Source organism: Geotrypetes seraphini, chromosome 4, assembly GCF_902459505.1.
Source record: "Geotrypetes seraphini chromosome 4, aGeoSer1.1, whole genome shotgun sequence".
NCBI classification, from domain to species: domain Eukaryota; kingdom Metazoa; phylum Chordata; class Amphibia; order Gymnophiona; family Dermophiidae; genus Geotrypetes; species Geotrypetes seraphini.
Genome location: NC_047087.1, coordinates 208,504,778 through 208,518,363, shown reverse-complemented (window position 1 = coordinate 208,518,363; position 13,586 = coordinate 208,504,778). Strand labels below are relative to the sequence as shown.

At 35.3% G+C, this 13,586-nt stretch overlaps 1 protein-coding gene across 4 annotated transcripts in view; it reads left to right on the top strand.

Moving 5' to 3' along the window:
- The window catches only part of WAPL (WAPL cohesin release factor), a 315,421-nt gene that overhangs the window by 103,252 nt on the left and 198,583 nt on the right, over positions 1-13,586 (top strand). For all 4 annotated transcript variants that reach the window (XM_033941573.1, XM_033941575.1, XM_033941572.1 and 1 more), the window contains one exon: positions 12,576-12,671. In XM_033941573.1, the coding sequence (XP_033797464.1) occupies positions 12,576-12,671 (96 nt within the window). The remainder of the gene's footprint in view (positions 1-12,575; positions 12,672-13,586) is intronic.

Here is a 13,586-nt window from a genome sequence, read left to right as displayed (position 1 = left end):
GTCCCAAGAAATCCGCCTGGAAACATAAAACCTGCAGACTATATTGAGTATTAAGATCTTTCCATTCAGGGAACCCTACCTGAATGGCATGCTTCAATTGCAACCATTTAAAATATTGTGTTTTATTTAGTCCAAATTTATTTTGCAATTGTGAAAAACTAAGCAATGATCCTTCTGAAATGACATCTTTCAATTATCCATTGTTTCCAGACGATTTTAAATCCGCCAATTTTGATCCTGGAGTTTACCCAAATAGATTGATTAAGTGATTTAGCTATTGGTTCTGGTGATAGGTTACTTATATATCTTAATGTTTTCCATGTATCTGAAATGATTCTGTTGTCTTTATATCTTCTAGGCATTGTTATGCTAATTAAATGTTCTAAATGTAATGGAAACAGGAGCCGCCATTCTAAATACAACCAATCTGGTACATTTTCCATGAGATCTGGGAGGATCCAATACATTCCCTGTCTTAAAATATAGGCTTGATGGTACCTATAAAAATTTGGAAAATTTACCCCTCCCTCCACAATTGGTCTTTGTAAAGATACTAAAGCAATTCTGGGTCTTTTCCCAAACCAAACAAATTTTGTGAGAATATTATTTAATTTTTTATAAAATGACCCCTGAAAAAATATTGGTATCATACTCATTTGGTAGCAAACTACAGGCAAAATCATCATTTTAATTGTTTGAATTCTTCCCCACCAAGAAAGATGTAAAGGATTCCATTGCTCACACATTTCTGTTATTTTTCTTAATAAAAGTTTTTCATTCTCTTTGACTGTGTCTTCAATTGTATTTTTTATCATAATTCCTAAGTATTTTAAACCATCATCTTTCCAGATAAATGAATATGAATTAAATAGTCCTTTGGTACAATGAACATTAATTGGGAGGACTTCAGATTTATTTCAATTAATTTTATATCCTGAAAATTTACCGAATTTCTCTAATAAATTAAGTATACATGGAATAGTAGTTTCCGGTTTTATTAAATATAATAAAATATCATCAGCATAGGCTGAAAGTTTAAATTCCCAGTTGGAAAACGTGATTCCCTTTATATCCTTAGTTTTATTTATTGCAATTAATAAAGGTTCTAGAACAACATCAAAAAGTAATGGAGACAAAGGGCATCCTTGTCTAACTTCCCTACACAAGTTAAATCTATCTGATAAATTATTATTAATATATAATCTTGCAGTAGGAGAGCTATACAATGTCTGAATCATTTTAACAAAACCGGGGCCTATACCAAACCATTCTAAAGCTTGATACATAAAAGTCCATTCCACTCTATCAAAAGCTTTTTCTGCATCTAAAGATACTAGAAAAGCTGGATCATTAATATTTTTTGCTAAATTTAATGAGTGAAATGCTAGTCTAGTATTATTTGATGAATGTCTTTTAGCAATAAATCCTGTTTGGTGTACATCAATAATAAAAGGAAGAGCTTTTGCCAGTCTTATTGCTAATACTTTAGCAATTAGTTTATTGTCTACATTTAATAACGATATAGGCCTGTAATTTGAAACCAGAGTAGGATCCTTGTTTGGTTTTGGTAAGACAATAATTATCGATTCTGCCATAGTACCTGATATATTACCATTATTCATTTGATATTGATACAATTTTAACAGATATGGTAAAATAATATTTTGAAATGAATTATAAAATTCAACAGTATATCCATCTCCACCTGGAGCGGATCCAACTCTAAGAGACTTCAATGCTGTTTCTATTTCTTTTAAAGATATAGGTTCTTCTAAACTTCTTTTTATATGATCCGGAACATTTGTCCCAATAAATGAATTTAAGAAAGTTAATCCATCTTGTTCTTTCTTTTCATAAGAATTAGAAGAATATAATTCTTTATAAAAATCAAGAAATTGTGTTAAAATATCTTTAGTGTTGGTGTGTGTATTACTTTGTGTGTCTTTAATTGCAATAATCTTGGATTTTCTTTTCTTTGCTTTAATAAAATTTGCTAATAATTTTCCAGCTTTATTTGAGTTGCCATAGAATTGCACTTGTTTATAAAATATATCTTTCCTCACAATTTGAGAAGAAATCTCATTATATTTAACCTTTACTTTTAACAACTTTTGTAGTGTATTGTTTTCCCATTTCTCAATTAATTTATTTTCTAAAATTTTAATTTGTTTTTCCATATCATCAAATTGGTTTTTAAGTTGTTTTTTAATAAAAGCTGAATATGAAATAATATTTCCTCTCATTGTTGCTTTAAAAGCGTCCCATAGAATCTCAATATTAATGTTATCTGAATCATTAATTTGAAAAAATTCTTGCGTTTTTAATTTAAGATCTTCTATGAAATTCGAGTCTGCTAGTAAAGCATTATTAAATCTCCATATTGAATTAAATTGATCAATGTCATAATTCTGAAGGTTAATCCACACACCAGCATGATCTGAAATTATAATGGGATCAATAACTGCATTTAATACACGCTGCGCAATGTTATTAGAAACAAATATATAATCAATTCGTGAGAAAGACTTATGGACCTGAGAACAAAATGAATATTCCCGATCATTTAAATGAAGAATACGCCATATATCTATTAAATTACAAGATTGTACCAGATTATCTAATCCTAAAGATTTTATAAATTTACTTGGTTTTTTGTCCAAAATTGGATCCATTACAGCATTGAAATCTCCAGCTACTACTAAATTAGAAGCAGCCAGTGGTAATAATATCTGTTGAATTTGATTGAAAAACTCCATTTGGTTCGAATTAGGAGCATAAAGATTAAATAAATCTAGGGTTGTATTTCCCAGAACCATTTTAATATGTATCCACCTTCCTGAAGGATCAAAATTTATTAACTTAAAATCAGCATTGCATTTCTTATTTATCAGGATCGCTACTCCTGCCTTTTTCCCTAAAGCAGGTGAATAAAAACATTTTGATATCCAACCCCCTGTTAGCTTCCTAGATCAGTATCTGAAAGATGTGTCTCTTGTATGAAATAAATATCTGCGTTTTGCTTGTGGAGAAATCCTAATAATTTCTTTCTTTTGATAGGATGGTTTAAACCATTGACATTAATTGTAAAAATTTTAATATCCATTTACATTTATAGTTAAAATTTGACATAAAATCATATGACTATTGCGATCAGATATCCACACATTGTAATAATATATTCTTCCCATTCCTTCCCTCCCTCTCCTCCCTTTCTTCCCTCCCATCCCCCCCAATATTAGCTGTGAATACTTGGCAACACGCATATTAGATCGGTATCAAAACACTCCACAAAAGTCCAGTTCCTGTTAAGAATCAAAAATTAAGTCACAAATATTTCAAATATTATTAAAGAAAATTAATATTTTCATTAACATTCCTTATAACATTTAAACAGGTTGTTTTTTTTATCCAATTTTAATTATACTCTTTAAATTATATTATTATCTACCCATTTCAATATTTCCATATTTTATTATAAATGTATTGATTCAGATAATTTGAAATATAATTTGAGTTCCTTATTATATTTCATATAAATCACCTTTATAAATTCCATTTCTGTTCTTCATGTTATTTTAAATCATATATAAATATATGAAATAATATATCTCTTTATATTCATATTATACTTATATATAGTAAAATGAAATTTTTCTTTCATTAGCTTAAATCCAATCAATTATTGGTTTCTATAGTACTTATCTTTGAAATACAGAGAACGTTTCAGAAATATGAAGCTAAGCATACGATAAATCTCTTCAATCCAGAGCTCCCTTCCTTCAAAAGCAGAAGCATACCTCATTCATATATCATACTTCCTGATCACATTTTTATGTTTATAATGTCAAATTTTTCTCTGTTTTGAAGTTTATGAAAGTCAATGAAGTATCAGTTCCATCTTCGTTATTCTTCCAATTAATTATTATTTTCCTTCATGTCCTCTTGATATTTCTATAACCAGTATGTTTTCCTTTTCTTTTCACAAATCTATATAGTCCGAGTGAGTTCCGGTTCCAACGTCGATCTATTTTTAGTTTATTATTCGTTCTTTATTTCTTTTCCTTTCATATTTATCTTCTGTAATGTCTGATCTTTTTGGAAGATTTTATTTTATGGTATTCCGATGTAATCCTCTAATATCAAGCCAAGAAAAATACCTAATCCTGTTATTCGTCATCCTTCCGATTTTTTGAGATCTTCTTTCATCTAGTTCCTTTCGTAGAGATGTCTGGGATTTGTAGTTGCAATGAACATAAAAAGTTAGTAGTATTTTTTTCCTGCCACTAATTTTAAAAAGTAGATATTCATACATATATACATACTCTCATACATTCTTGCATTCAAGTTTAAAGGAAGGAAGCTCCGGTTCATAAAACAAATTGCATTTAATCTTTAGAACTTTTTTATTACGTTTCCTTTCAATGTTAATAACAATTAGTATTGTACGTTTCAATTTTCTAATACTAAATTTAAAGATTTTATAGCATTCCCATATTAACTTTTATATTCTTACTTGTTTATATTACTATATTACTTTTTGTCTGAGATCCTTAAATTTCAGGTGTTAAATTATCATAATCATTCCAATATAGAATGTTTATCCTCTCTTTAGCTGTAGCAGAAAGATCGTTGAAGTGAAATTTTGAACAGAATTAAAAACGTTCTAAATCGTTAGTATGGAAAAAACAATATTATTATTATTTGCTTATACCATATAATAATCCTAAAATTTGACAATTAAAATATTCAACTTATATTAAAGAAAAGATTAAGGTGACATTGGTATTTCCTGGTTTTGTATAAATTTTTGTAGCTCTTCTGCATTATCAAAAGTTAAGGTTTTATTTGCAATGGTCACTTTCATATTTGCTGGGTATACTAGACCAAACTTTGCACCCATCTCTCGTAGTTGTGGTCTCAAATCCAATAGCTTCTTTCTTTTAATCGCGGTGTTTTTTGCGAAATCCGGGACAAAATGAATACGGGCATCTTGATATTGTAATCCCTTATTTTGTTTTGCAAGTTGAAATATTTCTATAACCTGTTGGTGTCGCAACAGCTTAAAAATCAGTGGCCTCGGACCTTGATATTTTTCTGATCTTTTTGTCGGCACTCTATGTGCTCTTTCTATCTCTATGGGATATTTGGTTTTTAGAGGAAGTAGTTTTGGTAGTAAGTTTTCGATAAAGGCCACCGGATTTCCTTTTTCTGCTCCTTCCGGCAGACCTATCAGACGAACATTGCTCCTTCTCTCACGATTCGAGTAATCCTCCAACTCTTTAGTAAGTGTTTCAATTTTCTTTTTTTCAATTTTGTTGTTGAGTATTTCCTCTTCCACTGTTATCATTCTTTCTTCTAAATCATTAGATTTTAGCTCTATTAGATCCATCTTTTTATTTAATGTTGAAACATCATCAGTTAATTCGGTAACTTTTTTAGTGAGAATTGAAAGCATTTCTTTGATTTCTTTCAGTTCTTTCATTACTTCCGAATCTCCAGTTTTTAAACCCGTCTCTTGTTCTGGCTTCGCTCTTTTGCTGCTACCCGAGACTGCAAAATCGTTTTTGTTTTGTTTTCCTGACGCCATTGCGTTTTTTTCTTTATTTATCATGAAGATAATTCTTAAATCTTCAAATTTTTTGCGACTTTTTGTTCTTTCACGGACTTTTTTTACGGAGCTCTTCTGTTAGCCGACCTTCCTCATGCGTGTCTAAGCCACGCCCCCGCAAATTTGGTTATTAACACATGTAAAAAGTATTAGGAGGCACTCCATGAAGTAACTAAGTAGCATATTTAAACAAATTTGTTCAAACAACACAAAAAAATAAGCTCTGGAATTCATTGCTGGAGGATATAGCAAGTAGAGAATGACGCGGGGATAGGTACCCATGGTTAACCACGGAAATGGGGACAGAGCCTGTGGGACAGGGACAGAGATGGAACCTATGGGGACGGGGACATAGAGAGAGGGCGCCCATGGAGATAAGGAGCAATGTCTCCATGTCATTCTCTAATTGAGACTAGCCTTTAAACAGACTGTTCCAACTAGATGGAACAGCATCTATAAAATGCTAGTAACAATATGTAAAAACTTAACACATCTTAGACAATTGGCAACTGAATTCAATGACAGAAGCTGCTTTTGGATTTAAATGAACTACTGTTAAATGACATTTGTGTATTGTCTGCCTTTGTGGCAACAAGAGTCTTATCTGCCGATAAACTCCTACCATCTGCAATGTCCTTCCATCATGTGCCCTGCTACTCAAGCATCTTACTGTTACTGCAACAGATTCATCCATCGTTACTGGCATCAAAGAACATTTCCAACATTTAGCAGACATTTATTTTCCTGTTCATCCACTATACAAGTTAGGTTTTCTTCTACACCCATATCTGAAAAAGAATCCAGTTATCTTCCTAGATGATATAAAAACACAGGTAACTAAGGGCTAGATGCGCAAAGCACAGTTGTTAAGACCATGTGGGTTGCTGTTGGCTAATTTTTTTGGTCAATTTTCCAAACAGCTATCCATACAAATGAGTTGTCAGATGTCTACCCTAATCCCACTCCACCAGTTGTTGGAAAACTGACTCAACACATAAGTAGAGAATCCTGAACAGCTGCGCTGCAGGGGAAGCTCTGAAGCAGCCTCCTGCTGCTCTGCTGTTTGGGACAGCAAGCCTTTAAAAAAAAATTATGGGCACAGATGGTGTGTGTGTGTGTGTTACACACTCACAGAATCTGTCCCCACCAAAAAAAATTGTGAGGGCCCCCCCCATGACAATTGTATGAAAAATTCAGCAGTTGGGATGCCCACTCCTTCTTGCCGCCGCCTTAAACCCTCCCCCCCAGCCAAAATCAGCAGGAGGGATGTCCACTCCCTCCTACCACTGAACTGACCCCTTCCCTTCCTAAAAGAAAAAAATTAGCAGAAAGGAAGCCCATTCCCTCCTGCCACCAGATGTCCCCCCACACCCCCTAAACCTCTGTACTTGTTGACACAGTAGACAGCAGGAGGGTTGCACAGTCCCTCCTGCTCGCAGACTTGCCACTCCAAAATGGCAGGCCATCCCATTCTGGGATGCACGGGGAGAGGCCTAAGATTCTAATTGGCTCAGATGTCTAGGGTCCCTCCCACTGGGAAGGGCCTTTGGCATCTGTCGGGGCCTTAGACTCCTTCCTCTGTATCCTGTGGATACAGGCTTCTGAGCCAATCAGGGTCTTAAGCATCCATCCTGCTGTCTACTGTGTCAACAGGTATAGGTGAGGCTCAGGGGGTATGGGGTGGCATCTGTTGGCATGAGAGAGTGGGCATCCCTCCTGATGTTGACTGGCGCAGGAGAGGGGTGGTTTGCAGCAGGAGGGCTTAGACATCTCTTATGTCAATTTTTTGGTACCAGTTTTGTTGTGGGTGGGGCATAACTTCTGTGCCTATCTAGGGGAAAAAAACCCAGTTTACCTGTCAGCTTTTCCAAGTCGGTCCTACCAACCCTATTCTGGCATGCAAGTTTAGGGCATCGATTGGATGGATGCCTGGTTTTAATAATAATAACTTTATTTTTGTATACCACATTACCATGGAAGTTCTATGCGGTTAACAGATGAAGAGACTGTACATTACAGTGAAGTTACACATTTTTTTTTTTTTTGGGCATAGCTACATTTACATTTTTGGCGACGCTACATTTACGGTGAAGTTATTTTTCAGGTCGGTTACTATTGCAGAGAAGTTACAATTGTTGTAGGTTGCATATATATAGTGGAGTTCATACAGTAGTGTTACATACGGCGGTGATATATACTGCGGAGTTCGATAAAGCAGAGCAGAGGCATTTAGTAAGGGAGGTAACGAAGAAGGGGTGATTAGTTGGATAGGGTGATCCATTTTGTTAAGCCATTTGGTGGCTGACAGGATTGGAGGAGTCGAGAGTCTGAGGTAAGTCAAGGTCCAAGGAAGAGGGGGGGAGAAGTTAGAGGAATTTATCAAAAAGTTAGGTTTTGATTGACTTCCTGAACATTTGGTAGGGGGGGGGGAATTGGAGATGAGTGCTGTGAGGCATTTGTTCCATTTGCCCGCTTGGAAAGCAAGGGATCTGTTGAGAAATTTCATGTAGAGGCAGCCTTTCAGGGAAAGAAAGGAGAGCAGGTAGGTGTTTCGTGTACGAGAGGGGCCAACAATTTCAAGGTGCTCGGATAGGTAGATTGGAGAAGAGCCTGCTAGGGTTTTGAAGCAGAGGCAGGCGAATTTGAAGATGATCATTGCCTTCACCGGCAGCCAGTGGAGTTTAGTGTAATAGGGGCTAACGTGGTCATATTTTTTAATATTAATGTTTTAATATTAATGACCTCATTTGCATGCCAGAATTGGAGAATATAGGACTGCTTGGAAAACCACATGATGAGGCTGTTTAGAGCATCGAGTTGGAAAATATGATCAGTCGTTAAACCAGTCAAACTGATTTAGCGACAATCGGAGGTTTTGGTGCATCTAGCCCTGAGTCTTTGGGAAGGTTGTACCAAAACCACATCAAAATGGAAGGCTCTAATTATGATTTATAAACAATTGTACAGAATATTGTCCCTTTTTATACTTTAATAAAATCATAAGTGATTGAGGCTCATGCAATTGAGGACAGAGTCGATGGAGAAAGGGACAGAGGCCCAGGTTCTCAAAACTTAATGTTGTTTTAACGCGGTCGTTAAACCGGTTCCAGCTGGTTTAGCATGAATATATTTTAGTGGCGGATTCTCAAAACAGTTTACTGTGGTCTTTTCGGAGCTTCCTAGAACACTGATTCTGCCTTGTAAATGGGCTCATCAATATTTATACGAGCATTCCGGTCGATTCTTCATCATCACCAAGCGATTCTCCAAGCGCGGTGTCTGCTTTTGACGAGCAAAAATCAGCAACTGGTCCGGGGATGCGAGTACTGTGCCAGCATTGTGAAAAATGCATTTCTGGTGTGTGTTTTGACTATAGCTAATGAAACAGAGTAAAAATTACATGATTCACATAAACTATCTTTTTTTTTTTGGTGGGGGGGTTGACAAAAGCACGCTTTTTGAGCGTGTATATTATAAGCTGTCTTATGTGTTTCTGGCTGTTCATGATAAAATTTGACATTAAAAACAAATTACAAGATTTACATGAATTATAGTAGTTTTTCCCTTCCCTTCCCCTTCATCCAATAGCTCTGGCATTCTTATGATTGACATACTGCCCCTGATAGCCACCCATACCATGGTTCATGGTTTATTCTGCGCATTGCCAATTGCTAACCAGTAACTCATCTCATGTAAATTTAGCAAACCTACTCTCCAGGCCTCATTTGCATGCATGGTTTTTTTTTTTTTTTTTTTTTTTTTTTTAAGAATGACTCGCCTTTTTGAACGAGCTACAATAACTGTTGTGACTGCGGCTCATCAGTTTTTACCAGAGTTTTGAGAATCTAGCCCAGAGTCCTTGGGGACAGGAACAAACTTTGTCCCCTCTAATAGCAAAGTTTTTGGGTTTTTTTTTTGTAAATCTTTATTCATTTTCAAAACTTATACAAAGCACAAACAAAGTATACAATCAGAAGAATAACATATAAACAGCACTTATCTTCAAACAGATAATAAATAAAATATTTCCCCCCCTCCTTTCCGCCCTCCCTGGATGTGTATAAAGATCATCAAGAAATTAAAGGTTCATCAATTAGTCAGTCTTTAAGTTTAAAAATGTCTCTAATGGACCCCATACTTTTTAAAAAATTATATTATTTCCCATTTGTTCTATATACATTTTTTCTTATCTGTAATACAAACAGAGTGTTTTCCACCAAAAAGAATAGTTTAGCATATCCCAGTTTTTCCAGTTTCTGGTTATCATCTGTATGGCCACCCCTGTCATGATCAGAAGTCAGCTTTTGTATATGTTTATTGGATTCTTAGCAGTCCACAAAGTCCCAAATAGGACCACATCGTAAGATAATGGTATCGATATCTCAAGTACCATATTAATTTTCCCCCATATTGATTTCTAAAAATTGGGTATCAAGGGACAATAAAACGACAAATGATCCAGTGTCCCTATTTCAAGATGGCAGTGCCAGCATCTATTAGACTTTGAACTATCCAACTTTTGTATACAAGCTGGGGTCCAAAAAATTCTATAAAACAGAAAAAATCAAGTTTGTCTCATAGATGCTGATGCTGTACATCTCATTCTCCAAGTCCAAATCCGTGGCCATTGAGTAGCAGAAATCTGCTGCTTAATCTCAATGCTCCAAATATCTTTTAAGCTTGTTTTAGGTTTTTTATTCAAATATTCAGATATTAATTTGTACCACTTGGCAGCCTGGTGCCCTTGCAAATCTGTCTGAAAACATAGGCCCGGCAAGCTATACTGATTTTTTTAAGTTATGCCAGTCAGGGAACCCGTTCTGAATGGCCTGTTTCAGCTGCAACCATTTATAACCTTGAGATTTTGAGATTCTAAATGATTGTTGCAATTGTAATAAATTTACCATTTTCCCATTCTGAATTACCTCATCTAAAGTATGTATGCCTGCCTGCAACCAATGTTTCCAGAGGATTTTAGTCTCGCCAATTTTTTATTTTGGAGTTTAACCATAGGGATTGATAAGTGGATTGTTGTACTGAAACCAAAGTTAAGGCATCAATAAATTTTAATGTCTTCCAGGTAGATTGAAGAATAATATTGTCCTTGTATATTTGAGGAAACTTGATTTTCAAAATATGGTTAAGATGTAATGGGGCCAAAAGATGACTTTCCAGTATCAACCAGTCTGGCAGATTGTCCATGAGTTCAGGAAGGATCCAATACATACTCTGATGCAATATAAAGGCTTGATGATACCTGTAAAAATTTGGAAAATTTATCCCTCCTGCCGATTGAGATTTTTGAAAAGATACTAAGGCTATTCTAGCAGTTTTACCCAGCCAAAGAAATTTTGTAAGAATCCAATTTAATTTTTTATAAAAGGAACTTTGGAAATAAACTGGTAACATACTCATTTGGTAACAAACCAAAGGCAAAATCATAATTTTGATGGTTTGGACTCTCCCCCACCAAGAAAGATGTAATGGATTCCAATGCTCACACATTTCTTTTAACTTTCAACAATAAGGATTTTTCATTTACTGTCATTGTATCTTCCAATGTTTTTTTTAATCATTATACCCAAATATTTTATTCCCTCTTCCTTCCAAAGGAAGGGGAATGGATCAAATAAAGCTTTTACACAATGTACATTCAGTGGAAGAACCTCAGATTTACTCCAATTTATCTTATAACCTGAAAATTTTCCAAAACAATCAATCAATTCCAGTAAACAAAGGATGGTTGATTCAGGATTCTTCAAATAAATAAATATCATCTGCATAAGCCGAAACTTTATAATCTTGACTCGCATATGGAATTCCCTGTATCTCATTTGCCTGCCAAATTGCCAACAAGGATGCCAAAACAATATCAAAAAGCAAATGAGATGAGGGACATCCTTGTCTAACTCCCCTCTTCAGAGAAAAACGTTCTGAGAATGTATTATTAATATATAATCTGGCAGAAGGGGAACTATACAAAGTTTGAATCATTTGAATGAATCTGGATCCTATTCCAAACCAATCCATCGCTTGATATATAAAAGTCCATTCTACACGATCAAGGGTCTTCTCTGCATCCAAAGAGACATAGAAGGCCGGATCATCCATTGTTTTTGCTAAATTTAGCATATGAAATGCCAATCTGGTATTATTTGAAGAATGTCTTTGAGCAACAAAGCTCGTTTGGTGCATTCCAATCATGTAAGGGAGAGCCTTCACTAACCTTAGTTTAGCTAGAATTTTTCCATCTACATTGATTAAAGAAATAGGCCTATAGTTTGACACTAACATAGGATCTTTGTTTGGCTTTGGAAAAACTATTGTTAAAGCTTCTGCTATAGTCCCTAATATCTGACTTTTCGTCAGTTGTGATTGATAAAAAGATGAGGTAACAGTATGGTTTGAAAAGATTTGAAACACTCCACTGTGAATCCATCACTACCCAGAGTGGATCCAGCTCTGAGAGACTTCAGTGCTGACTGGAGTGCTGTAATAATAGCAAAGTTTATTAAAAAAAAAAGCTGCTTGTCCTTTGGAATAAGAAATGAGATCAGTCTACCTGTTGAGATTCTTCCAAGTACTTGTAGCTTGGTAGACCTCGGAAAGAAAATACTGACTTTGATGGACCTTTTGGTCTAACCTAGTATGACAGTTCTTAAGTTATTGTAGAAAAATATCTTGATCCAATTAGTGTGAAGTAGTTTACAACAAGATCCGGGTAGAAATGCAATAGAAATTTCATGCTTAAGGGTTTTAGTTTTTAGTAAAAATATAGATTATAACATGGATTTTGGCCCAGTTGTTGACAGATATTTGTCAAGATAAATACTTAGAAATGAGAGGGATATTCAAATGCGAAAATACATTTTAATAAATATTCTCATGTTATTGAGTTGTAACAGCTTTCCTTTCTAAAAAGTGGAAAACATTGTGTAAAACTGTTTTTTTGGGTTTTTTTTTTCAGTCTCCTACAAAAGCAGTTTACAATGCAAGACCCTGGAATCGTCCAGAAATAGAAGAGCTGCCAGCCCCACCTGTCTTTAAACTTCAAACTGCTCCAGTGAGTAGTCTGTTTTTCCTTATGTAGAATTTGCAAAGGTTGAATGTCAATCATAGTATACACAAATAATTTGAAATTGCTTGCTCACAGGAGACTTTACTATTGTGTAATTACACTGTTAGTTTACAAGTCAGATGAAGGTAGAAAAAGTTCTAATCTTTGTCTAAAGAAGTAGTGTATAAGTAAAAAAGTGTTCATACACAATTCAGAAATATGAGTTTTATACGCCAAAGAACACTTCCTAATATCTCAGTACATTCATATTCAACTATATATTAAAATACAAAAAAATTTCATTTCTTTAGCAATTCTCTAGACCAGCCCAGTTCACTGATGGGTAATAGCTCGCCAAGACCAGCAGGTGGAGACTGAGACAAAACCTTTTGGCTGCTATACAAGTAGCTGTGCTTCCCCTTAATATATTCAGTCTGTTCTCAGTCTCCAAGCAGGTGTGGTAAGCTGTTGTTAGTCTTCCTTGGGTTAGTGTAGACCTGTTGGATGTTGTTCAGTGGCCTTCTTGTCCTTGTCTGGTGCCAGACTAAGCTTGGGGGGGACCCTTTTGGGGATCTGTCTAACCTCGGGGGTGTCACATTTGCCGGGTCACGAGTTGAGTCCCTCCCCCATTTCCTCCACCTTCCCCAAATTTTGTAGAGGTGCCTCAGCTGTAAGCCTTGCCACCGATACCAGCAAGGCATATGGCTTAGAGAGCCAGTGGAGTCTGTTCTGACAGAAAATAAAAAATCCTAAGGCAGTATCGGTCTGAAGGGAAGCCTTCAATTGACTGTAATTTATTTTTCTTGTTAACCGGCACTCTTTCCTTAGCTAGGTTGCATAATGCTCATTGTGCTATGGACGCGAGATTGATGTGGCTGGCCTGTACTCAGGGTGTGCCTGCCACTGCGAAGGGGAATCTTC